Source organism: Crocuta crocuta, unplaced genomic scaffold, assembly GCF_008692635.1.
Source record: "Crocuta crocuta isolate KB4526 unplaced genomic scaffold, BGI_CrCroc_1.0 scaffold466, whole genome shotgun sequence".
NCBI classification, from domain to species: domain Eukaryota; kingdom Metazoa; phylum Chordata; class Mammalia; order Carnivora; family Hyaenidae; genus Crocuta; species Crocuta crocuta.
Genome location: NW_027529672.1, coordinates 931,795 through 958,192, shown reverse-complemented (window position 1 = coordinate 958,192; position 26,398 = coordinate 931,795). Strand labels below are relative to the sequence as shown.

The 26,398-nt window shown below is 55.8% G+C and overlaps 1 protein-coding gene and 1 long non-coding RNA gene across 2 annotated transcripts in view; both read left to right on the top strand.

The window, feature by feature from the left end:
* Nucleotides 1-23,972, top strand: part of CHST15 (carbohydrate sulfotransferase 15) — a 46,881-nt gene extending 22,909 nt beyond the window's left edge. The window contains exons 7-9 of the mRNA XM_077762938.1: nt 13,690-13,846; nt 22,040-22,187; nt 23,527-23,972. Coding sequence (XP_077619064.1) covers nt 13,690-13,846; nt 22,040-22,187; nt 23,527-23,717 — 496 coding nt within the window. The 3' untranslated portion in view covers nt 23,718-23,972. The remainder of the gene's footprint in view (nt 1-13,689; nt 13,847-22,039; nt 22,188-23,526) is intronic.
* Nucleotides 23,973-23,980: 8 nt separating this feature from the next.
* Nucleotides 23,981-26,197, top strand: LOC144230647 (uncharacterized). Its single transcript, XR_013334828.1, has 2 exons — nt 23,981-25,505; nt 25,858-26,197. It is a non-coding gene; the product is annotated as an uncharacterized LOC144230647 (long non-coding RNA).
* Nucleotides 26,198-26,398: the final 201 nt, after the last annotated feature.

Here is a 26,398-nt window from a genome sequence, read left to right as displayed (position 1 = left end):
CCCCCCCCCCCCCCCCGCCCCAGCCCAAGAGCAGTTGACACACACCAGCTATGCCCTCGTGTAGACATGATTATGTAACTGTCAGCCCCGGGAGGAAAGGCTCCGTGACTGAGTGACCCCTCGCCGCCCACTGAGGTGTTTTCACAGCTGCTCTGCCCTCCTCCCCCAGACAGTCCCCGGCTGCAGCTCCCAAGGCTGGAACATTCTCTCAAGAGTATGCTTCCTGTTAGCTGACTGTCTTCCTGTCGTGCTCCCTAGTTCCTCCTTCCGAGGAAGATCACTGTGTCTCAGCCGCAGGGGCCACAAAGCTGCAATGTTGTGCCACTCCCTGGGCGCGGAGGGGTGGGGACCCAGGCGGAGGGGGTCTGGTCTGTTCACTGTGTGCCCACCCTGCTCTGGGCCCTGGGCATGGGCCCCACGGCTGGTTGTGAGACCGGCGTGGCTGTGGTTGTTAAGGCCTGTGGCTTCTGCCGGAGCAGGAGGGAGGGTGAGAAGTGACACAGAAGAGGGAATGGGAGCCTAGCAGGGAGTTTTAGGAAAGTTACGAGGGGGAGCTGAAGCCAGGCTGGGTTTTGAAAGATGAGCGAGAGTTTGCCGAGTCAACAGAGACGGAACGTGGGTGAGAGGAGGAAGCACTGTGAGCAGGCGGAACCGTGAGAGCAAAGGTGAAGGCCCGGGTCTCTGGGTAGAGAGTGGCGTCGACTTTCCTAAATGTGGCCCCTTCTTCCTGTAGTTCGTGATTCTACCTCTGAGGACACAAGTGCCACTAGGCGAGCCTTTCAGTGGGGAGGGTCATGGTGCTGCTCAGCTTCGATGGCTGAGCCAGAATAGGACCTGCCCAGCTTGGCCACTAGACCCAGCCAGAGGTCAGCCTGCCCTCGGAAGGCTCAAGGGCCACAGGATGGCCATTCCAAGTAGTCTCCAGGTTTTGTTTTCTCCCTTCTCCCCTCCCCTCCCCTCCTCTCCCCTCCCCTTCTCTCCCCTCCCCTCTCCCTCCTCTTCCTCTCCTCTCCTCTCCTCCCATCCCCTCTTCTCTCCTCACCCCTCCCCTCTTCCCCACCCCCAATACTCTGCTTATTGTGAGAACTAAAAGGGAAGATTTCTTGCCTTTCCCATCCTCAACAGAAATAGTTGCTCAATTGGACATTATTGAACCCTGAACGCACATCGGGCGTGGTGCTGGGTGCCGAGCATACACTTATCTGTGAAAGATGAAGGTCCACCCAGTGCCTACCCCCTGGGGGCTGAGCACTCTTGTGGAGAAGTGAGGCCTTGACTCTCTCATGGCGGATGCTGTGGCGGCAGCCTGCATCAGGACGCCAACCCAGGCTTCGGGCTGCCTGCTGCATTTGGCAACTACTGCTGCATAACAATTCACTCCCAAAGTCAGCAGCTTACAACACCACACGCTCGCTATTGCACAATTTCTGTGGTCAGAACCTGACCCAGTTTACTGCATCTGCTCCTGCAGGCTGCTCCTCTCCCAAGGCCGCAGTCAAGGCTTCAGCAGGGTGGGGTCTCATCCGAAGGCTTGACTGGGGAAGGCTGTACTTCAGAGCTTGCATGGTTGTTGGCAAAATTCAGTTCCTTAAGGGCACTGTTGGAAGGAGGGACTCCATTCTTTGCTGGCTGCCGGCTGGAGGATTTCCTCAGTGCCTTGCTGCTGGGTCTGGCCATCAGGGCTGCCTGCCTCATCAGAGCCAGCAAGGGGAGGGTCAACCAGCAAGTTGGAAGTCACGTCTTTTGTAATCTGATCGCTAGAGTGTCCGTCCATCACCATTATGTACTCTGTCGGTTAGAAGCAAGTTACAGGGTCCAGGCCACACTCAAGGGGAGGAGATCACATGGTCTGAATGCCAAGCAACAGGGATTATTGCTCTCCACACCTGCTCTCCATTTCCCTGCCTGGTCCTCCAGAGGCCTAGGCCCAGCCAAGAGCAGACAGAGAAGCTGCCAGTGTGATACCCCATCCAGAGGCAGCACCCCCCTCCCCGAGTGTGTATTCGTGTGCATGTTTTCTGTGTGAGTTACTGACAGCAACAGCTGTTTCACTGCTTTTTAAACAGTTGTAAAAAATATGCAATAGCAGAGATTTCTTTTTTTTTAAGCCCGTGGCTCATGGCCTATCTGAAATGGCTGGCCTGTTCGCCATCCCAGCCAGAAAGGATGATAGATCCTCAATGTCTAGGTTACTCGAAGACACAAATGCTTGGAACCCTAGGGCCTTTAGTCTAACCGGCCCGGGCCGTTAGCCCACTTGGGTCGTCCTGCCATCTTGCTCTTCCACGGGGAAGGTTCCATGGTTGTCTGCTTGCGGCCAGTGGGATGGGGCTAAATTCTTCTTTACATCTACAAATTGGCGGGGGCCGGGGGCGGGTTTTATTTCTAGTTTCAGATTCATATTTAGCCATTATTTCTGAATTGATCCAAGGTAGTGGGTTTAAAAACATTAGAATTGCANGGCCTCATGCTGCAAGTTTCTCTCTGTAAGAGATAACGACGGTTTAAAAAGTGAAGCATTTCTAGGCCAAATTGGCCTACTTAATTAAAAAGCAGAATTTTCTTCATTTAATTTGACTCTAAAGTGGAAAAGCCTGTTCTTCTCACTACAGCTCACATTAGCCTCCTGCCTCTTCATTTGTGAGAGGCTGATGGAGTTTGCCTCATCATTTGGAGGCAGCCTCCATTAAATGTGAAGAACAGCCAGAAAGTGCTGACCCCTCAGATGTAGTTCATTCAGAGGATGCTTGGAGAGTAGGGTCACACACCATCTGTTAAGGATTTTACCACATCTCTGTTTGGGGTTTAATTCTGTGCATAGTTTCAATGCCAGGTACAGCAGTGAGCACCACAGGGATGGCTTGGTTTTCCTGCTTTATGACGACAAGTCCAACGGGAAGGAGAACTCAGCTCAGTGAAGAGTGTGAACTTGATTTTGACCCACGCACCATGAGCCTTGGAACCTGGGACGTTGTTTTCTTCATCTGCTTGTATAAGTTGATTTTTTGAAGTTTACTTATTTATTTTGAGAGAGAGAGAGAGAGAGAATGCATGCGTACAGGAGGCGCAGAGCGAGGGAATGAGAGAGAATCCCAAGTAGGTTCTGTGCACTGTCAGCATGGAGCCCAGCATGGGGCTCGAACTCATGAGCCGTGAGATCATGACCAAGAGTCAGGCGCTTAACCGACTGAGCCACCAGGTGCCCCTACACTGATTTTTAAACAATCCACTAGTCTGTGTCAATAATTAATCTATTTATGATGATGCACTCGGAAGGGAAGAAATAAAGCACTTAATGAAATGCATCCATTTAAATGCAGTTGATCATTAGGACAGAGTAGTGAGCGATGCTAAGCCTTTGGACGGGAATCCTGGTTTCATGGATTTTTCTCTCTCTGCAAAGCGGGTGGTAGGGCATGCTGGTGGTAAGTGGCAAACCAGGGTCAGGTCACCTTGTAGAGTCATAGCTTTGGGGGACCAGATAGTCTGTGTTGGAACCCCAGCTCTGCCACTCACTGGTTGTGTGACCTTGAGCAAGTTACTTGACCTCTCTGTGTCTCTTTTCCTTATCAGTGAAATGGGGGAAACTGGTTATCTCTAGAGTTGTGAGAATAACTAAATACATGTAACGCATTTAAACAGAGTTGGATAGATACAAACTGTTATGTAATTATTGGCTATTATTATTAGGTCAGAGTAGTAGCCAATAATAACAGTAACCAGAATGAGCACTCGTTTACTCCCACTACAGTTATTGGACAACTTTGACGTGCTGGATGTGGCACATACATTAGAGAACAAAGTCCTTCTTATCTGCCTTCGTGGAGTCTATGTCCAGTAGAAGGGTTGGGGACAGCCCTCAATTCAGTGACCAAAGTGTTACCTGAGCACGTACTCCGGGCTGGCTATGTGCAAAGCCCTTTTCAGGCATTGCCACACTTGAGCGTGCAAGCAGATATGTGGGCTCGGTGGGGCCACCTCACCGGCTCAGCAGTCCCCCGATCAGTAGCGGCCGGGCAGGATTTGAGCCCCTGTTGGTTTGAGGAGTCAAGCTTTCCTCCCTCTTGTAGGCTGGTCCTTGGCCCGCAGATTTAACATGGAGACAGCGGTGAGCCTGTTGGGGCTTTAGGGGGCCCGTTGGGGGACAAGCCAGCGGGGGTGATGGGGCGAGACAGAGCGGAGGGTGGGGTCATGAGGCAGTCACACAGAGGTCTCCCCCACCCTGCCAGGAGCCGTGAGGCTTGGATGGCCCTTCACAGAGTTGTCCCCAGAGAGGCCTCTCTCTCTGCCGTCTGCTCTGCCCTGGGGAAGCTTAACCATGGGTGGGGGCGGGTCTTTTCCTGGACAGGACAGGCCTGTGAACCATCAGCAGGGTGACTCCCCAGCTTTGCAAAGCTCTGGAAGCAGTAAGGTCCCCTGTCTTTAATGGGTGCCTTAAAGGCACGGACCCCACGTCAGAGAGAGTAAGGTCCATCCCAGGGCGACTCGGAGCTCAGATAGCAAGAAGCGGCACCAGGCGACACTTCGGAATCCCTGGAGCCCTGTGACCTGAGACCAGACTTCCTCTGGCCGCTCAGCCCATGCGGAAGATCCCTTCCAAATAGCCCTGCCTCCCTAGTTCCCGGGAAGCGCCGATTTGGTGCCACAGACACGGTCTCGGGCAGGAGCGGGGAGCTGGCACCTCGGTGTCATGTGATGCTTCCTCTGTAACACATTTGCATGGGGCTTAAAAAGCAGGCTGTTGCTCAGCACTGATGGATCAATGATAAATGTCAATTATCTTAAAGGGAAATGAGGAGAACTCCCCTGTGGGCCAGAGACAGAGCTGGGGTGGGGGCGGGGGTCGTGACAGCAGCTGCCGGTCGATCGCGTGTCCCTCCGGCCCTCGCTCTCGCCTTTGTCTTTAAGACTCTGGAGGATGAAGAACCCGTGGGAGCCGTGAGAAAGATTGTGGCTGGGGGTCTCTCAGTGGCCGATTAATTTCCTGGTGAATTCAGGCATCTTGCTTCTCAGAAGCTGCCTGTCGGCTGTTATGGCCTGCCTGTAGTGAGCCCTAAAAATGTCCTGGAGTCACTTTCATAGGTCTGAATGGTGAGCCCCTCAAGGCCAAGGCTGTTGGCCTGGGACATCACAGGGGGAGGGAGAGCCGGCCTGGACAGGGTAGGGGGTCAGCCGGGGCCCTTGTGAAGGTTCCCCGCAGGCCATTCAGGAGGAACCTGAACGAGGGCCCGTCTTGTTACCGGTGAGAGAGAAGCCATCGTGCTGAAAATTCCTGTGTGTTCGACGCTGTTTATGTTTTTGGGAAATGTTTACAGAGTCGTTGGCAGTCCTGCGTGTTCCCACACGGATTGTTTGCGGAGGGCGAGAAACACCGGGAGAAGGGCCCCGTTGGTGCTCAGTGCGAGGGGGCTGTAAGGGGAGAGGCGTGCCCCCATCAGGCCAGCGTGGATGGGCGCGGGCGCCGAGTCTGCTCGGCACCGCCAGGTCGGTTCAGGGACCTGGGATCAGTGAGGTTGGCGAGTTGAAGCGGCGCTCTGGGGGAGATGGCACGTGTCACACACCGGCCGGCCCTTGGGGTCGGTGGCCGCGCTCTGCGGTGGGGTCCCACAGCCTGGGACTCAGGCCTGGCTTCGCTACCGCTTTAACCAGCGGAGGCCCAGTGATCCCCCAGGCTTCCTTCTCTTTCCTGCTAGTGGACACCTACAATCAAGGTCACTGCCGAACTGTGTGCAAGTGCTTTGTAAACTGTGCCGAGCTCCTGGATAAAAGGGATGTTTGGTTTTGCCTCTGGGAGATTCTGCCTTTTGTTCTGTGAACATTAACCAAGGACCCAGGATCGGGTGCTCTGGGCCCAGAACGCTGCTCATGCCCAAGCGGAAGAAAAGACCGGCCCAGGTGACCTCAGTGAACTGGAGATTTTATGTCCATCATGGACATGCCCCAGCCCCAACCTGGATGTCCTCATCTGGCAGAAAATGAGTCTCATCAGTCACCTGCGTGTATGGCCTACGGCGACTCTCAACATTTTTCCGAATGAGCTGGGCCCGGCCAGCGGTGAGAAATTCACAGCTGGTGATTCAGTGGGACAGAAGGGCCTGCTTCCCGGCCACATTAAATGGCCTTTATTTCCTTGTAGGAAAAATAGAAATAATCCTTATCGTCGGCACCCTATCCGAGGTCAGGAAGTTACCGATCGGCGATCTGAATGTGGGTGCCAGCGAATAGAGACTGATGAGGGGGCTCTCTGGTTTTCAGTTTTGTGATCGCTCTCTGAGTGGCTGCAGAACTGGGGTGTGGGGCGAGGGTGAAGTGGAAGACAAGACTGTGCCCACCTCTTGGGGGCCCGTGGTAGAGGAAGTAGAACGTTCACATGTGTGTCATTGAGAAGCCGGCTGGCGGGCGCTCTGGGAACACAGCTGAACTGGGGCCCGCGCGGCCTGTGTGACATGAGCCAGCCCCCGAGCCCGGCAGCCGCTCCCGGCCACCCCCCACCTCAGCATCTGCCCCGGTCTCTCCTCAGAGCCGGCCCTTTAGACGTCTGAACTTGGAGCCGTAAAGGCACAGGGGCGGTGGGGAAGGGAAGGTTGTCGTGAGGATGTCTGTGACTCCCGACATGAGCCCTGTGGGAACTGACAGGTTCAAACCAACACCAGTGACTTTCTGGGGTGATGAAAACCTGACTGGATGGCGGTGGCATTCATGCACCTTGAGTAGCTGAGAACTACTGAATTGTCGATGTGCGGATTACGTCTCAATTTAAAAATGGTGAGAACAGGAACCCCTGGGTGGTTCAGTCCATTAAGCGTCCAGCTTCAACCCAGGTCATGATCTCACCTTCGTGGGTTTGAACTCTGTGTCAGGCACTCTGTTATCAGCACAGAGTCTGCTTCGGATCTTCTCTCCCTTCCCCCCTCTACCCCTTCCCCACTCACGTGCTTTCTCTTTCTCTCTCTCTCTCTCTCAAAAATAATAAATTAAAAAAAATCTTTTCAAAAAAATGGTGAGAACTAAAACCACTGAGATCAAATGAGCTGTTGCGACAGTCATTGTCAGCTCACGCAAGTGATAAAAGACCACTCCGTGAGCTCTGAAGTTGTTTCTAATGATTCTTTATTTTGAGAGAGGGCGTGTGTGCACGCAGAAGCACGGTGAAGGGGCAGAGAGGGACTGTCAGGGCAGAGCCTGATGTGGGGCTCAATCTCACAAACCGGGGGAGATCATGACCTGAGCTGAAATCAAGAGTCAGACGCTTGATTGACTGAGCCCCCCAGGCGCCCCCGAGCTCTGAAATGATAATAAACACCTGAAGGCCAGTTTGTCGCTGCTGCCATTTCCTAGATGCCCAATGCGATGCTTTGTAAATTCACTCACTTTTCCTCATCTTTGTCCCGAATGTGTGTTTGCTGCTCTGTTACATGTTACAATTGCTTTTCTGTTTCCTGGAACTTAAGTGGGTCTGTAACAGAGCTGACTTCCGCTTCGCAGTCACTGTGTACCTAAAACAATACAAACATTGAAACAAACCCCAGAACCCGTCGGCTCCGATGGCTGGCCCCCCACTCCAGTCACCTGCTGATTTGGCTCCTGACCTCGGGCCACGGGCCGAGGCCGGAACGGTCAGGGGGCTCTGGGCCCAGGCAGACCAGGGTTCGTTCGGGCCCCAGCCGCAAAGCCCCCACGGCCACGTGACCTCTCCAAAGGCCAGCTGTCTCCTCGTCACACAGGGCGATGACACTCCGCTGTGGCTCAGACGGGAAGGGGGTTGGGGGAACGGGTTGTGAACCAGGAAATGCATGCGGTGCACGGCGCTGGGCCTGCTAAGGGCAGCCACGTTAGGATGGAGGCTGCGGGGACCGTGGGAGGGACGCCCACAGCCCCACTCGAGCCCGGCCTGCGGGAGCCCGGCCTGCGGGAGTGGCCCACGAAGCAGTGGCTGCCCCTTGTTTTTGTGTCGATCAGCCCTCCCACCTCCGCTCAGTGTCGTTGAAGGAATTGAGCATTGGCCTGGGCATAACCATCCCGATTTTACACTGCGGCGTGCGGGGTAGATGTGGTCCCTTCCCGAGGGAGCCACCCCCCCACGCACACGTTGTCTCCCACTCCCTCTCGCAGCAGCGCTGGTCCCGGGGACCCCTGCACCACACGGACGGGAGCCGAACGCACCTCCAGGAGAAACGGCCCCCCGTCACGGGGCCGCCCCAGCAGCCTTCTAAAATAACCATCGCACAGAAGGCCTGGAATGTATTTGGGCTTATATTTGGAATTGCCGTTGGAACCCGTCCTGGCCAAATGTAACACCCATCTGTTTGGGATGGTTTAAGAGTAAGAAAATTAGATGGTTCAGCAGAAGGGGGCTGGCTGGGTGTCAGGGACAGCTGGCTCTCAGCCAGGGAGCCGTCAGCCCCGCCAGCCGAGACTGCTCCTGCTGCCGGGGCCACTCTCTTCCTGCTGGACGGCCCCAGCTGGAGACTCCCCCCTAGTCTCAAGCCAGTTCCTGAACCTTCCACCCATTGGTCAGTCTCCCCTTTGGTATAGCTGAGGTTTCCTTCCAGCTCTGGACGGCCTTTGAGCCCCTGAAACTGTGTCTTTCCTGCTACGTCAGATGGGACAGCTCCTTCCCCCTCACCATTTGGTGCCCAGTCCCGAAAGCAAGCATCCTTTGGGGTCCCAACTGGCCAGGGTGGAGCAGACTGACACCCTCCCACATTTTTAATGGCATACCTTTATTAAGGCATCCTATGATTGACAGAAGCATCCATGCAGTTCTGTGATGATTCATTTCAAGTTTATGCCAGCTAAGCCTATTGTGTATTTACCCTGCTGGCCTGTCTCCCTTGCGTCATCATTGTACAGTAGATTAAAAAAATTTTTTAATGCTTATTTATTTTTGAGAAAGAGAGACAGCACTAGTGGGGGAGGGGCGGAAAGAGAGGAAGACAGAGAATCTGAAATAGGCTGCAGACTCTGAGCTGTCAGCGCAGAGCCCAATGCGGGACTTGAACTCGGGAATGGCGAGATCATGACCTAGGCAGAAGTTGGTCGATTAACTGACGGAGCCACCCAAGTACTTTGTACAGTTGATTTTAAAGACCAAAATGTGGATGTTTCGGTTTATCTCTTGTTACCTGCGAGTGCCCGCTCCAGCTTTTGCGTACTTAATCTTGATACACTTGCTGCTCTTCTCAACGTTTTCTGAATGGCTTTAACCCATCCAAGTGGCCTTCACTCATCCGTGGTCACTGCCTGGCCCTTTCCCCCCGGAGAGTAGCTGCGGGGAAATCATAGCTTTGATTATTGCTGATGTTCTTATGAAGCATGAGCCTGATTCTTTGGGGGGTCCAAATTGTGCTCCGCTGAAAGTTAGAGCTCGTGCTTGTCCTCTGCCTTCTTTCTTACATCTCTGAAGGGAAGCTAACCATGTGGCTCTCATCCTTCTGCATGCTCAGGACTCTCCCGTGGCCACAGGGTAGGAGAGGGTGGAGGCAGAAAGCTCCCCAGTCTTCCCGGGAATTTGGGGGGGAGAAGCTGCATGCATTTCCTGGGCTGTTACAGCAAATCACCGCAAACCGGGTAGCTTAATGCAACGGAAATATGTCCTCTGGCAGTTCTGAAGGCTCGAAGTCTACACCCCAGATGCCGATGCCGCCAGCGTGGGTTCCTTCTGGGGGCTCCCCAGGCCTGTGTCCGGCTGCTGCTTGTGGCTGACAGCCCCTGGGGTTCCCTGGCTTGTGGCAGTGTCCCTGCAGCCTCCCCCTCTGTCTTCACGTGCCCTTCTCCCCCGTGTCTCTGTCCCTGTTGTGAGGACACCAGTCGTTGGATCTATAACCCACCCTCCCTCCAGGATGAACTCATCTCAAGATCTTTGTTCAACACAATTTCACCTGCAAAGGCCCCATTTCCCAATAAGACCCCATTCATAGGTGCAGGGGACATATTTTGGGGAAGACTTATAGACTCCAGACAGGAGAGGTGGCCATTCATTGTGACGAATAAAGTCTCTGCTTAGATGTTATGACACAGTGGGACGTGAGGGGTGTATTGCTGCCGATACACCTTCTGGCAAGCACATGGGCTGCAGGGAGCCCCAGAGTCCACTGCACACCCCCAGGGGCCTGGGGGGCCAGAGACGCCCCCTCCACTCTGCTGAGGAGTGGGCCCAGCCAGGCTGTGAACCTGACTCACAGAAGGCGGGTCCCGAGTTCATTTCACCTTCCTTCAAACAGACGAAAATCAGGAGTCTTCTCCACCTTCGCGTCCCCGCCCCCTCGCAGGGCTGGGCTGGTTGGCACATCGGACACGTCCCCCTCTATGCCCTGGGATTGCTTCATCTCTGAAGAATTGTTATCGAATCAGCAGATTCTTCGTGAAGTTACTTTGTGTTTAAAACTGAGCCAGGTTCAGGGGCTCTTGCGTCATTCATGAGCCAGAGCGTCTATAAGAAATGTTACTACCACGGAATCAACCGTCAGTATGGAAAGCCTGACCCAACGGATGGGTTTGTAGATGGTAGTGTACGTGATAGAATTCTAGTGCCACCGAAGAGTTTGGACAGTCCTGTAGGCGTCCGTGGTAAGAACTCTGGACTCGGATTTCCCGTTAAATCCAGATTGTGGTGATAGATTGAGAGGTGGCTGTTACTTTTCATGGGCATAGTTTCTTGGGCTGGGCCGGTACATCAGCAGGACTGATAAGAAGGGTGTGAGCCAAGAAGGGCGCCCCCACCTGACCCCTGGCCACACAGTACACTTTGGCACATACAGCTTGGTTGCTCTTTGCGGTCCATGCAGATCTGATTTGGACACTTACCCATCAGCCTCTTGGTTATACTGTGGCTGGCCCGCGGGGATGGGTGTGGGGACCAGCAGCTGCTGTGTGGGGATGCCATGACAGGCAGATAGCGTGTCATCCTGGGTAATGTGCTCCGGCGGGCACGGGTCTGGGGGAGAATGAGCTCACTGGTCACTGAGCATCTCTACGGACTAGTCTGGAAACAGGGCCCTCTGGAGAATTGGAGTGAGCAGGCTGAGGTGTACGAAACTCCCTTTCCAGGCGGTCAGCGGGCAGATCCCAGTCATCTCAGGGCTTCTTGGAGGTGTCCTCTGTGGACACTGGCTGTGGATGAATTCTAACGGAATTTGGTGGCAGAGGCACTATGCCAAGTGCCAGAGGGCAAGCGTGGTCCCTAAGAAGCCATGCTCCTGTGATCAGCACATCTGCGCATCCCACCTTGACCGCCATTGGAGGGGAGGGGGGAGGGGGGAGCATTGGCAGCCGGCCCCTGCAATGGGGGCCCTGTGTTTTCCGCTCCCGTGGGTGCTGCTGAGTGCCGGAGTCAGGACGCGGTGCGGGATCGAGGGAGGGGTGCAGTCGACAGGGCACGTGCACTTCTCAGAGTCACTGACTCGCCCTCACTGGGATCAGGGAAGCCACGTCAGAGAGGTTGGAGGGTAGAAAAAGTAAGGCATTAATGGGAGAGAGGACGTGAGTCTGTGGAGATGGGGGGGGGCGGCCCACGGGCCCACCCGCGTCAGCCTCGTTTCCCCACAGGCAGGCCGAGGGTCTGCGAGTGAAGGGCAAAGCAGGGAGGTCACTTGGGGGTGGGCACTGGAAAGGCACCAGGCAGAAATGAAAAAGGGATCCTCCGAAAACAAAAGAAGATGAAGACTTTGCAAGCAGAAAGCAGGAGGAGGTGTGGGAACTCACAGCTCAGAAGTTCGGGCAGAGAAAGAAGTGATTTGGTGGCAGTGAGATGGCATTTCTGTTAGGGTGTGTCTCCCATCTCCCCTGTGCTTGTAGGTGCTCAGAGCCCCCCCCCCCCAACAGGGGGAAGAGAGATGTGCCGGGAAGACAGGTGTGTGATCTGATTCCACCTGATCCGATCTGGTACCATCCACGGTTGTAAAAATATAAAATATGCTCATCCTGCCAGAGTGGGCACAGAAAACGTCTGGAAGGCCATTTCAGCCCCTGATAGGAGAGGTTCTCTCTGCGGAGTAGGACTCACAGGTAGGACCCTGAGAAACGGGCAGCAGGGCTTGCGAGAGAGCTGTGTTTATCACGTTGTAATTCATCCTTTCTTACTGTTTCTCTGTCTCGTGTAAGAAAAGGAGTAGCCCTTGCTTAAAAAAAAATCTGTAATGCTGAGAGTCCAGTAAAATATATTTGCAGAGGACTTACTGAAAGAAAGAGAGACAGAAAGAGGAAGGAGGGAGGGAAGGAAGGAAGGAAGAGAGAGAGGAAGGAGGGAGGGAGGGAAGGAAGGAAGCGAGGGAGGGAAGAGGGAGAGAAGGAAGAAGAGAGGAGGGAAAAAGGAAGGAAGGAAGGAAAGAGGGAGAGAGGGAGGAAGAGAGAGGAAGGAAGGAGCAAGCAAACCCTTACCCTGGAGCTGGGTCAAGGCTGTAAGGCAGGTTTCATTCAGGACTCACTCCACTGGGTGTCAGACTGGCCACAACTCCAGACACAGCAGGGAAAAGTGGGGACTTACAGCCAAGGAGCCGTGAGGTCCGTGGATTGGAAATTACGAAGACGACACATGGGGCTGAGGTCACCAGAGTTCTGGCTAAACAGACCGAGCAGTATTCCTGCTGCAGGCAGGTGGGGGGGGGGGGNCACACCCCCTGGGGGATGGTCCGGACCAGAGCCCACCGGATATTGATGGTGAGCAGATGTGGGGGAGGGGGGTTCCGGCTGAACCTGGGCAGCACAGAGATGGATGCGGGAGTCTACGAGTTGAGGCCTAGCTGGGAAGGTGTAGCAGAGCCCCGGGAAGGTCAGGTCAAGGAGCAACACCATCAGTTCCCAAAGGAAAACGTGGCCACATACGTGTGTTCACACAGACCCTGTACGTGGACTATTGGGTTTACGTACGTGAGACAATTGGCGTGCCTGTGTGGGGGTGGGTTTTTTTTTGTTTGTTTTAATTTTTTAAATTTTTTTTTTTGATTTATTTTTTTGAGAGAGAGAGAGCAACAGCGTGAGCAGGGGAGGGTCAGAGAGAGACAGGGAGACACAGAATCTGAAGGAGCTCCAGGTTCTGAGCTGTCAGCACAGAGCTCGACGCGGGGCTCAAGCTCACAAACCGTGGGATCATGACCTGAGCCAAAGTCGGACACTTAACCAACTGAGCCACCCAGGCGCCCCTGTAGAATTTTTATACTGTGTTAAAAAATAGGTCCATTCCAATCTAGAAAGATACATTTGATAATTTTTTTTTAATGCTTGGGACGTCGGTGGAACGGGCCAGGAATCTCATGAGGAACCATAATATTCTAAGAGTGACAGCTGTTCTGCTTATTGTTGCCTCTGATGGAGGCGAGAGGAACTGGAAGGAGCATAATGTTTTCATGGCCCGTCTTCCCTGTTGTACGGTTTTCCTAATCTGGTGTTTCTGAGCTCACCGTTACGATGGACACAGCTGCGTGCTGAAGTGGCTAGAAAGAATTTCAAAAGTACCAGTGGTTTGTCTGGGGCCAGTGTAGACCTGTCTGAGTCCAGGAGCGCATGGGCGACCCTGTGAAGGGTGGGAGGTGTGGAAGGAAGGAGGGAGGGGCTCATCTGCGGGAGAACAGAGAGAAACGGCAGGGTCCTAATGAATGAACCGAGCTACCCCATGTTGATTTCCATTGTCGCCCAGGCCGCGTGAGTTCACATACCCAGGTGGTAAAAATACCCGTGCATTTTTATTTGCAGGTTGTACTCGGACTACCTCTACTTTGCAAGTTCGAATAAATCTGCTGATGACTTCCACGAGAAAGTGACGGAAGCGCTGCAGCTGTTTGAAAATTGCATGCTCGAGTTCTCCCTGCGCGCCTGCGTCTACAACAACACCCTCAACAACGCCATGCCTGTGCGTATCCTGGGAGCCGGGCCCCCCACAGGGCGGCCCACCTGGTGGTGGTTATTATGCACGCGGCCTGGTGGACGGGATTTTAGCATATAAACAAGGAGAAGCATTTGAATGTGCAAATGCGTCTCCCCAGGCCTCTGGGCGGCAGTGGCTAGTGCACAAACAGAAATGCGGGGACATAAAAACTGTGGAAAGGAGGGGCCCCTTCAGCTGGCACCAGGCTTTCTTCCCTGCTGAGCTCCCCATTACAATACCCGCTCCTCCCCCTGCAGAAGCTGAGGGCGCTTTTAGGAAGATTACCAGTTAGTGAGGCTCCAAAAACCCTGCCCTGCAATTAGGATTGGCAGACACGGGGACCCAGCTCTCAAATCGTCTCAAGCCTGCTCTCCGATGGTGGATCGTTTCGGTGGTTTAAAGAATTACCCACCGGTGACTTTCGGTGCTCCTTCCACAGGGCCTCCGTGGAAAGATGTTTCCCCTTGATCTCTCTTTTTCTTTTCTCTTATTTGCCTTCAGGAATGTGGCTGTACACATCCTGCTTTTTTGTATTATTATTATACAAAAGAAGCTGTTGGTGGGGAATTGAGCACACTTCAGCTAGGGCTGGCTTTCTGCCGCACAGCACCCTGGGGTGTGTGTCTTTTCAGCAGATTTGTGCTGGGGAGGAGCCTCCTGCAGAGAAGGTAGTGCTGCCAAGGCTGGGGGGGCGGCGCGGGGGTTCACCCCCGCTCTGTGGAGTGCAGCGTGTGGGACAGCACAGGCAGATGTGCTTGAGGGGGAGGCCAGGAACCCCCTGGGCATGGGGTGCTTGGAGTCAAGAGGTTTCACTCCGTCTNTCTAGTTTAGAGGGGAAACTTAAAGCCTGTCATGGAGTCAGTTTGGTTTAGACATTTAGACTTGTGGCCTTACATTCCTTGTTCTCAAGGCCGTCGCGTCTGGAGCGTAAGGTCCTGGCTCTGGCAGGAGGCACAGAGGCTGCAGGTCGGGTTGAGGCTATTCTGGGGGACTTTTCAGTTTGCCAGAGAAGATGCAGACAAGGGCATAGACAAACCTAGAATCTGCCCAGCGGCACAGGGTAGAGGAATGGCCTTTGGAGCCAGGCAGAGCTGTCGGTTCCCAGCTTGGGCTTTTACTAAGCTGTGTGACTCTGGCAGTCGTTTTAGCTTCTCTGACACTCCATTGCTTCATCCTAAAATGGGTTAGTAACCCTGCTCTTCCAGGCTGTTGTAAGGGTTAAAGTGACAGTTCTTTCATGTGCAGGGGACAAACGACTAACCCTGTAGCCATCTTAGAGTTGCTGGTCCGCGCCCTGAAAATCAGACCAACAAAAGACAGATTCACAAGAGAGAAAAGCACAAGGTGATTAACATGTATGTTGCACACGTGCATGATGAGTAACTCAGAGGGACGGTTAGAACTCAGGCTTATATAGCATCCCAACGAGAGAAGAGTGCATTCGTAGAGAGACGACCAGACAAAGGAAGAGGACTTTGAGTTTCCAGGGCAGCAAATCGTAGGAAGGTATATAAACGTATGGGGGACCTGATGGTTGATAAGGGCTAGCTTTATCGAGGTTTGTGACGTCATATCGTCTGGTGCTGTCTTAAGGCTGACAAAGGTCTAACGTCTCCAGTGATGAATTCGGTCCATCCTGGCAGAGAGGGGAGGAAGGGCGCCCTGGCACATGTATGTACTGCTTTGAGGCAAACAGGGTGAGGGCGGAGAGCTTTTCTTATGTCTGTGTTTCTTCTCAGTTGCCTTCGGCTCAAAATAATCCTTATGCTGAAGTGGTGTATTCCCAGGCAGCGTGTTCTGCCTCCCTTCACATGCGTTCATCATTTGCGCGTGTCTGTGCGTGGCACACGGGCTGGGAGGGCCTGCGTGACAGGACAGGCCTGGTCCTCGTGCCCTGGTGCAGCGCCAGCCCTGGCGGGGAGAGTGACCCAGCGGCTGGGGCAGGACGCGTGGCTCCCAGCAGGGTCCCCACCGGAACACGGGGAAGCAGGGGGACTTCTGAGGAGAGGCAGCGTTTGCGCCCAGGCCTGAAGGATGAGGCGGCTGGGGGCACGGAGGCGGTGACCTGTCAGGTGCGGGGAGCAGCTCATGCAAAGGCCAAGAGTTAAGCACGGAGGGCGTGTCTGCAGCACCTGGTTGTGTGGGTGGTGGGGCGATGGAGATGGACGAGGGAGGTGTGAGCCGTGGAAGCCTGACCTTCTTCCTTGAGAGCTTGTTTGGAGGTCCTAGCAGGAGAGCGCAGCTACTCACATACCCTTGACCGAAGAAGGGCCCTCCTCTATCCGGGACGGTCGTCCTCTTCGACCGAGTGCGCAGCTTTGGGAGGGACGCACAGGGAGCGGGGACGGAGGGAGGGGACACCCGCCTAGCCAGCCAGGTCGGCCGAATCAACCCTGGCGATCAATGGGTGACAGATGTCGCAGCCAGATCACCCTCACATCCAGCCTGACCTTCTTCCTGAGGGACGTCGGCCCCCAGGGAGGGTTTCAGAACAGGACGCTTGTAACAAATCTGTGTTTGAGAAGGATGCCTGGTGTACGGCACCCAGGGCTGGCGTGGTGTCTCCCAGAGACAGGGAGCCCAGGGTGGNAGAACGGGGGCGGGGGGGCTGAGTCAGGGTAGGAGACTGCGGAGGTTCTAGAAACAATCAAGAGGACTAGTGGAAAGCATGTGCACATGGGTCGGATTAGATCAGGCGGTGGATAATGGGGAAGCCACAGGTTTGCTGACCGGCAGGCCAAGAATGGCATTTGGTTCAAAACGGCTCTAGTTCTTAACTGTTGCTTTTTAGTGTGGTTATTTAGGACCATGAGGGTCATCCGTGTAGGGCCTGCAGGGGAGAAGAGCCACTACCTGGAGACATTTCCCGAAAACCCCTACGTGTGGTGTGAAGTGGGGACTGTCCTCCATCAGAGCTGAGACTTGATTCGTCTCCAAGGGCATACCCTGGGTGCCCACTCTATGCTCAGCATCGTGCTCAGTGCTGGAAGAAACCTGGCCATGGGTGACCTGGGAGGGAGGGCAGGAGGCAGAACAGAGGGAGTTGAGGTGTTGTGTCCAGCTGGTGTGGTTCAGAGAAGGTGCCGGAACCATCCTCTTCCAGGCCATGGTACTGCTAAGCTCCCTCTTCAAGAGATTATGTGGCTGATGCTCTGAAAGGGAGGGAGAGGCGAGGGTTTGCCTCCAGGACCTTCTACAAGGGAGTGCGCCAAGCTGGCTAGATTTGGAAGGGCAGGGGCGAGGCCGGGCCTGGGGGGAGTTCCTGACTGAGCGTACAGCTTCTCTCAGGGGCATTTCAGTGGCTTCACGTCCTGATTCTGTCCCGGAAGAGTGAGCATCTGATGTACACCTGCACCCTGAGCCTGGGGCACGCCGCACCGCCCAGAGCTCGCCGGGCCAGCGCCTCGGCACTGTCAAGGCCACGGGGACAGAGTAGGCCGGATGCACATCTCACCTGCCTTTAAATAGGTTTCTTTTTCTTTTCTTTCTTTCTTTTTTTTTTTATGTTTTATTTATTTCTGAGAGACAGCATGAGCAGGAGAGGGTCAGAGAAAGAGGGAGATAGAGAATCTGAAGCAGGCTCCAGGCTCCGAGCTAGTTGTCAGCACAGAGCCCAGTGTGAGGCTCGAACCCACTAACCGTGAGATCATGACCTGAGCCAAAGTCGGACGCTTAACCGACTGAGCCACCCAGTGGCCCCTAAATAGGTTTCTAGGAGCGGGATTTCCACAGCCACTTCCTCCCACAGACAAGAAAGGGGTGCCCTCCCCTGCGCTGCCCTGTTGGCCTCCAGCTGGGAACACCGGACCATTGTAGACCCCGGGTGATCAGTTCATAGGAGGCCTCCTGAGTCTCCACTTTGGGGTGTGCTGGCAATTCTTCCTGATCAGAACCCTTTGCCAGGGAGAGACGGACATGGGATCTAAGCCTTGTTCACACTGACTGCACCAGGCATGGTCTTGAGCTCATGTTCTGTCCTCTGAGCTGCCCTCAAATCCATGCCCGTTTTACAGATGAGGACACTGGGGCTCACAGACACTAACTCTCCCACCCAGAGACATGGGTAACGGGCCGAGGGCGCATCCCAGGTCCTGTGGCCTTTTGGAATTGTGGCATTGCTACCTTTCCCTGGCCAGCTCCTAAGAGCAGAGGCGTGAACTGACTTTTGCATTCAATCTCATGTTTTGCTGAGGGTGACGAGGTGGTGGCTTAGCGGACACCTTAGGTCAGAGAGAGATGACCAGGGGCAGGATTGGTCGACAGGATGGGGTGTGCGGGGGTGGGGGGGGCCGGCATCACAGATGGCAGACTGGCCATGACCCTTCAGCCCCTGGCCACCTCCTGCTCACCAGGAAGAGGCAGGCAGCGAGGAGCCACTGGAAACCCTCCTCTCGGGCGTGAATCTTCAATTCTGGGACGAAGGAAGCAGATCTCCCTCCAGCTGTGAGTCCCAGCTCAACCACAGCGCAGGGAGGGAGAGCTTTCTCAAACAGAGGTGGAGCCGGGTGCTAGCCTTCCTTAGCCGTCCCCTGCCTTCCGGTGGCAGTGGCGTGCGCGAGCTGGCCCCCCGCCTCCACCTCCTCCAGCCACCCCTTCTCCGTCACTGCTCTCTGCAGCCACACGCACTCCTGTTAGGTCCTGGGGCAAACCTCTTGCCTCAGAGCAGAGGTTTGCAAAGGTTCCTGGGTTCCTGGACCAGCGGCATCCGCATCCCCTGGGAACTTGTTCCTGGACCAGCAGCATCCGCATCCCCTGGGAACTTGTCAGCAAGCCCAGGCTTAGCCCTGGGCCACAGAAGACAGCATCTGAGGGGGTGGGCCCATCAGGCTGTCTAGCAGCCCTCCAGGCAGATTGGAGAGGCCAGGTCCAGCCCCTTTCCCTGCTTCCCTGTCCCTGGAAGGGACCTTCCCCCAGAGGCCGCCAGGCTTCTCACCCTCTGGGTCTTGCTTTAATCTGACCTCTGCTTTCTCTCTGCACTCCCGCTGTTTCCCTGTAGCAGGGGCCACAGCTGGGGATCGCAGGTGGTTTCTTCACAGCCCAGCTCTGCATCCCCCACCAGGTCCCAGGCTCCGTGAGCCCGGGGGCCGTGTCTGTTACATGGCAGCACATGTCCATTGCAAAGTGGGCTACCTGGTATGCAGCACGCACTTGATTGTTTGGAATGAATGAATGAATGAATGAGGAGTTTTTGAGCCTAGCGGATCCCAGATAGGCTGGGTGGGGTATTCCTCCTAAAACCCCCAATCGGGAACCGAGCGGCTCGGCTGGGCTCCTGTCTGGGAAGAGCCCTGCACCCAACCCTCCCTTGCTTTTTCCCTGTGTGGCAGGAAAAGTGCCGGTGGCAGGCACCCCCTGGCGGCTCCAGGTGCCAGCAGGTGCTCCCAGCCGACCCTGCGCAGGCCCCCACCCCTCCCTGTGCTTCCATTTTTCCATCAAGAGTTGGCTGCGGCGGATAACCTCAAAGGCTTCTCTCATCTCTGCTGTTTTGTAATTTTGAATCTGTCAGACACTTGCCCTAAATACCTTTTTATCTTCATGCCATTTTGATTCTCAGGCCTCTGCCGGGAAAGGCGAAGGAAAAACAACTCCAAGTGGGCCCATCTCAGGTTCGCCCTGATGGTGCACATTGTAGCAGCGCCGTCCGCACACCAGGAAGCGCCACTCAGGGTGACCGAGCTTTCCTGGAGGGGTGCAGGGGCGGGGAGACGGGGGGCCGAGGCCAGCCAGAAGAGGGAGTGTTCAGGGGACCAGGGAGCCTGAGGCTGTGGGAGCCTCCTTGCCCCCCGGCCCCGGCCTGCAGAGCCCCATCGGGTGTGACCCCAGCCCGGGGAGGAAGGGCCCGGCTGCAGGAGGCCTCAGCCCGTGGGCCCCTGTGCTCCTGGGAGCAGTGCTGGGGCCCTGTCCACGGAGGGAACGGACAGGCTTTCAGAGAAATAGTCTGTCACCTGTGACCAGGTCAGGAATGGGTTCCAGCTGCTATAGAATACCCCCCACTCCCTCCCCATCACCAACACCAGCTTCTGTCCTTCTAGAACGTTCTCAAGTTGCAAAGGCAGCTGACCTGGAAGATCACCCTCGTGAGGCTGGTCCTCCCTGGGAATTGAGGTTGAACTGCCCTGTGAGGCTCATGACCCCGAGGACATGCCCGGTGGGGTTTGCCTGTGTGGGAGGCGCCACACGCCATTTCCGAGGCTGCCATGTTCTCACTCTCCTGGCTCTGGCCCAGCTCGGGGTCTTTCTCTAGGAAGGGACAGGCCAGGAGGCAGGAGGCAGCTGATGTGGTTTGGGGACAGTGCATCCCCTCTCACTGGTTTTCTTCCTCCACCTCCTCCTCCATGATTAGAAAAATAACGAAATGGGAAACAAATAGCGAGGGATGCAACTAGTTAGCGACTGTACATACTGCGTCAGACTTTTCACCGCCCTGCCACCGCCGTGTCCAGCACGTCACCAGAGGAGCATCGGAGCCCGGCCCTGCTTTGTGGAGCCTGGCGGGACGGAGGGGCCCCGGCTCGGGCTGGGAGGGACAGAGGACCCTGAAGGGACAGTGTCTGCACAGCTGAGGCTCGGAGGGGGTGCCGCGGGGGGCTGAGCGCAAGCCAGACCAAGGCCTTCGCACACTGGGACAGCAGGCAGGCCGGGAGCGGGGCCGAGGGGCCAGGCCGGCAAGGGGGACAGGCCAGGGGTGGGTGCTCCAGACGGGAGCACCAGTTAGGGGGCTCTGACGACTGGGCCCGACCAGAGGGGCTGGCGTGGAGCCGGGCAGAGGTAGCAGGTGGAAACATTTGGGAAGGTCGCAGACGGAGAGCAGCAGGCCCGAAATGGGGCAGGGTCCCCAGGACTCAGGGGAGGGGGGCCCAGGAGAAGGGGGCCTTTGGGCAGAAGGGGAGAGCTCTGTTCTTTCCTGAAACTTCCAAGAGCTGAGCAGCAGCTGTGAAGTTAGAAGGAACATCCCAAGGCCACCCTCACTGCTGACATGTTTGTAACTCAGGGGGTCCCCCAGACTGCGTTGGGGTTCGGTAGCTCAAGAAGGAATCGCAAGAGCACGCCGAAGATCATGCTTGCGGCAGAGAAGGGACACTCACTGAACCCTCCCCTGCCCCGGGAAGAAGCACATGTGACCACGCACAGCATGGCCATCTGGGGACGCCCACCCAGGCCCGTGGGGATCAGAGCCTTTACTGGGACTCGGTCGCATACCACCCGCCTGGCTGGCCTTTACCGTCCGGTCCCTGCTGCTGGCCACACTCCTCCCCCGTTGTCACTCACACTGCTTACTCCCCGGTGGCCAGATGCCCTGGGCAAGCCAAGACACTTACCAGGCAGGACATCCCAGGTGGTCTAGAGGTCACCTCCCAGGAGCCGAGGCCAGAGGCCAGACTTCCTTTGGGAAAGGGTAATTCTTCGCCACACAGGCTTGCAGTCCGGCACGAGAGAAGGGGCGGAGGACATCACCCCGGACATGCAGGTGGGAGGCAGGGGCTGTGCATGACCCTGCACACAGCCTCCTGGTCACGGACGCCCAGGTGGCCCCAGGCGTGGGACGGGTCACTCCCCTGGCTCGTTTCCGAGGTGTTGAACGTGGTTCTCATGGCTGTCGCGTGCTGGGCAGAGGAGCAGAAAGAGCCAGGGTATCGTGCAAGGAACGCTTGCAGTGTTCACGGGTAGAGTCTTGGCCTCTTCCTTCACCTGAGTCTCCACCACGAAATGTGTCCCGGAGCTGCCTCAGGGCTGTTGTGAGGATTAAATGCAACCTTAAGTAGGAGACTTCTGTGTGAGTAGCTCAGAACCCTTCCTGAAGACTCAAGAGTGCACGGCGTTTAAAATCCATCATTTGGGGGCGCCTGGGGGCCTCAGTCCATTAAGCGTCCGACCTCGGCTCAGGTCATGATCTCACAGTTCGTGGGTTCAAGCCCCGCATCGGTCTCTGGGCTGACAGCTCAGAGCCTGGAGCCTACTTCGGATCCTGTGTCCCCCTCTCTCTCTCTGCCCCTCCCCTGCCCATACTGTCTCTCAAAAATAGACAAACATTAAAAAAATAAAAATAAAATCCATCCTTTGAAGGCAGTTTGCTAGGATAACTCTTTTGGTGCTGGTTTGTATGCAGGCCTGATTCTTTTGGAAAAGTGTTCTGGGAACCCCTCCTGAAGTGACGCCCGCCGTCTGCTCTGGTTCCAGGTGCGGCTCCAGGTCGGTCTGTATGCCGTGTATCTTCTGGACTGGCTCACCGTCTTTAATAAAGAGCAGTTCCTCATTCTCCGCCTCGAAGACCATGCATCCAACGTCAAATACACCATGCACCGGGTCTTCCAGTTTCTCAACCTCGGTATGGATGTCATGCATATGACCTGTGGAGCAGGCTTGAGCCCCGTGGACACTGGCTGTCCAAGGTGCTCACTGAGTCACATGCAGACTCCGTGCGCCCGGCTGAGTGGGGCAGCTGGTTCAGTACCTGTTTGTCAGGCACAGAGCCTTGTGCTGGGTTCGGGAGGGGTCCCTCACCCGGGGGGGCTCCAGTCCAGCAGAGGGAAAGGAGGAAGCCATAGCTCAGATAGCCACGTAACTGGTAGAATGACCAGGTTTTGGGGGACCCCTGGAGTCAGGGCCACATGGCTGGGTGGCACCTCTAGGAAAGTCCACTAGCCATGGCGATGGCTCGTAGGGGTGGGTATTTGGGCCCTGAGGACCACCCCTGTGGATGGGCACAGAAAGACAGCCAGAAACTCCAGAGCAGAACTCAAACCCTCCCGCAGCCCCACCTGAGTATCTGGCCTGGGGATTTTGGTGATGGAATATTCCTTAAAATCAGTTTGCCCTCCACTGGCCTCTGAACACTTTTGCCATAGGGACACGAGGGAGCGTAATTACTTTTTCCTCTGAAGGCCTAGGTCCATTTTCCTTAGAGCGGGCCGCGCGCGTAGACTCCGTCACATCCGGGAACTAGTCTCTAGTCCCTGAGATGGACGGTAAGGCCAGTTCTGTTCCTTCTGTTGCGCACAACCCAAGGACACGTTGGCCAGATCCCAAGGGCCTGGCACCAAGTGGCCTGGGCAGTGATGCGGTCGGTTAAGCCTGTGAGACACTTCGGGTGCGGAGAGCTGGGGATAGAGGCAGCTGGCTTGTTCCCGGGCCTCCCCACAGATCTTCCTGCATTTGAGGTTCAGCTAATAGGGTCTCTGGGCACAGGGGGCCTCCCTGCCCCCCACGGCCACTGGAGGGGTGAAATGCAGCCCAGCCACAGGCCCTGTGCCTCAGCAGCCTGCAGTAGAAATGACGCTGGTGGGATTCCAGTAGGCTGGTTGGTAGGAAAGTCTAAGCCCACGGACTGTGCGTGGCAGGTCACACCGTTAGCCACGGGCAGGCTGATGGCCACGGGCGCTCGCCCTGTAGGGTGTTTGGCACCAAAGCTGGGGAGTGGGGGGTGAGGCCGCCTCCCAGAGCCCCAGTTGCGCTCCGAGGGCCGGTGTCCTGCCCCAGGCCGGGGAGCCCCTGCTCCTTCCTGAAGGTCCTCCCACCTCCCGTGCTCAGCAACCCGAGGACGGCTCTGGCCAGGGACCCGAGCTCTCCTGAGGGGACCCCTGTCCCCACACGAAGCGTGGCTGGGAGTTGTGCAGAGTTCCTTCCTGCCACGCCTCCTGCTTCACAGCCTTTTCTTTGTGTTCCAGGGCCCCTAGGGGAGAAACAAGAAACCCTGATGACCAAGAGCCCCGCGTCCAATGCGCGGCGCCCCGAGGACCGGAACCTGGGGCCCATGTGGCCAGTCACCCAGAGGATCCTGCAGGACTTCTACGGGCCCTTCAACGCCAGGCTGGCCCAGGTGCTCGCCGATGAAGCATTCGCCTGGAAGAAGACCTGAGGGCCGCGGCCCCTGCGGTTTCCACTGTCACCGTGATTTAAAAATCTCTCTTTGGGGCGGGGGTGCCTTTTACTCAGCAGCGTGGAGAAAACCCCAAGATTCTTCTCCTTCCCCTCCTTGGCACGTGTTTCACATAATCGTTTGTGGTGTGAGCCCCGCAGCTGAGCCTACACAGGCCTCCCCGTCCCAGGCCACCCAAGAGGATGCTCGAACCGCTCCCTCCTGCGGCACAGCGGCCTTGGTGGGGGGCGGGGGCGGGNATCCAAGTGAGTGCGCTGGAGGTCAAGCCATCACGCTGGAGGTCACACCATCACACTAGAGGTCACGTCGCCACGCGGGAGGTCACGTCACACGGGAGGTCACGTCGCCACGCTGGAGGTCACACCGGCGTTGTCAGAGTTACACTTCCATTCGGTTCTGAAACACTGCTCAGGTCAATGCTTTCATCTGGGCAGAGAATGGAGAGACTCCTTTTTTCTCTTCTCCTCCTAAGTCCGCCCTTTATTCTCTTCAGATCTAAACCTTGTTAATTTCACTTTTTATGAACGAGGAAAAGAAAGTCCATCTTTGTAGCACACTCATCTCAGACCCCTCCCATCCTGTCCTGGTGTAACTTCTGTTTAACCAGAACGCGAATGTTTCAGACAAACCATTTCTTTTCTTTTCTTTTTTTAATGTTTATTTATTTTTGAGAGAGAGGGAGAGACAGGGCGTGAGCAGAGGAGGGGCAGAGAGAGAGGGAGACACAGGATCTGAAGCAGACTCCAGGCTCTGAGCTGTCAGCACAGAGCCCAACACGGGGCTCCAACTTACAAACCATTGAGATCATGACCTGAGCTGAAGTTGGACGCTTAACTAACTGAGCCACCCAGGTGCCCCCCCGACAAACCCATTTCTGCATTTCACCAGCCACAGCTCCTTCTCTGCCCCTTTTGATGCTTTCTCCAGAGTTTCTGCAGTTTATAATCAGGATACAAATTCAGTTTAGATTTCAGAAGGGAAAGTTTTGCTTTAATGCCACACTGAGCAACTTCAAGGAATTGAGCTCTCCAGGGCACATCTAGGTGTCCTGGACCCTCCTCACACACACAGGTCGTCAGACCTGGAGGGTGTGTGCGGTTCTAGTCGTGGCCGCAGCTAGGCTCCCTGTCACTCTGCCCTCCCCCTGGAATGAGCTCATTGCCCACATTCTCCACCCTGTGTGGCCAGAGGCCCTCACTGTTTTCACAAACTCAAGACACTTGTGTCCCGATGCAGAAACCGTGCGCCGCACGTGGGTGTGCTGTGATTCTTAACGGGACTTTCTGGGCCACTCCACAGCTTGGCCCACCAGTGGATGCGCCAACGGCCTTGTCATTCCTCGGAGGTGATGGGGAGACAGTGACGAGAACACTGGAGCCCCGGGTGGGAACTCGGCGAAACTTGGCACTGGAGTGTTTTCAAGGGAAGCTTTCGGTGAACCAGGGCTTTCCGGTCAGGGTCGCCTACATCAGAGTCCGAAAGTGCAAACGTCTAGGTGTCCAGCCGTCACTCGCAAACGGGAGGACTTGCTCAGCTCTCCAGCCCCGGAGCCGTCACCTCTCTGCCATCAGAGCGGGCACGTATAGCCCGCTGGGAGGCTCATGGAAGGCCTTCCTCCCGCACTGGCACCGCCGAGCCATTTTCGCTCCTGAAGGCGCTGTGTGTCCTGAAGACCCACTTTCGGGGACAGCACCCCGCCCCCCAGCCCTCTTCTCGTGCAGCCAGTGCTTGGAGCAGCAGCCGGCCGGGAGGCTGGCCGGAGCACCGGTAAGCTGCGGGGAGATCTCACTTCAGCGCGCGCGCACTTCGGGGCGATGTGTGCACCTGTGTGGGTACATTTTCCGAGTGGCTTCCCTTCCTGTCCTGTTCTGTTGCCGATGAGACGCCCCTGCTCTGGACGCAGCCCTTTCATGGGTTCATTTCCCTGCCAATTCCCTTGTCGCTTTCAGTACGCGTCTCGTTCTTCCGCTCCAGCCATAATTACAAGGAAGGATTTTGCCTACATGCTCCCATGCATGTGAATAACATGCAGTGTAATTCTGCTTCTTACAGAAGTATCCCTGGAGGTATTAGTTCCAATATTATTTGGTTTATTATACAAATCTTTTTATATGCACAGGCTCAGCCCTTCCGTGCCAATCAGTGCCGTCCGGACAGTCTCTCCCAAGGGGCCTTTCTCCAGAGGGCAGACCCGTTGCCTTCGCTCTCTCGCGGTCAGGCCCGGTTCCTGTTGACGGCGCAGGTGCGGCTCCAAGCGGCGGGTCTGGAGCCTGTCATCCAAAACCAAAGTGAAACGGAGCATTTCTCATGAGCTGGTATTGAAGTTCCTTTGTGTCCCCAAAGCTGTACATCGAACTGTATTCAATTGTACGCCCTTAGTAGTGGAAGGTATGTCAAGTGAACCAGTTTATGCTGTACTTGTATTAATATTGAGCATAATTAAATGTGGAGCCCTGTGACCGGTCCCTGGGAATGCATGCTGTTCTCACGAACACCCCCCACTCCAAGCACGTGTGCAGGTTCTCCGCGGTGTCTGCTGCACACAGATGAGTCTCCGAAATAGTTCAGAATCTGACCTGCGTGTTTTCTGTGCACACTGTGTGGGGGACTTACAGCCTATGGTGGTGGGAGAGAGGCCATCCGAAGAGGAAGGGCTCCAG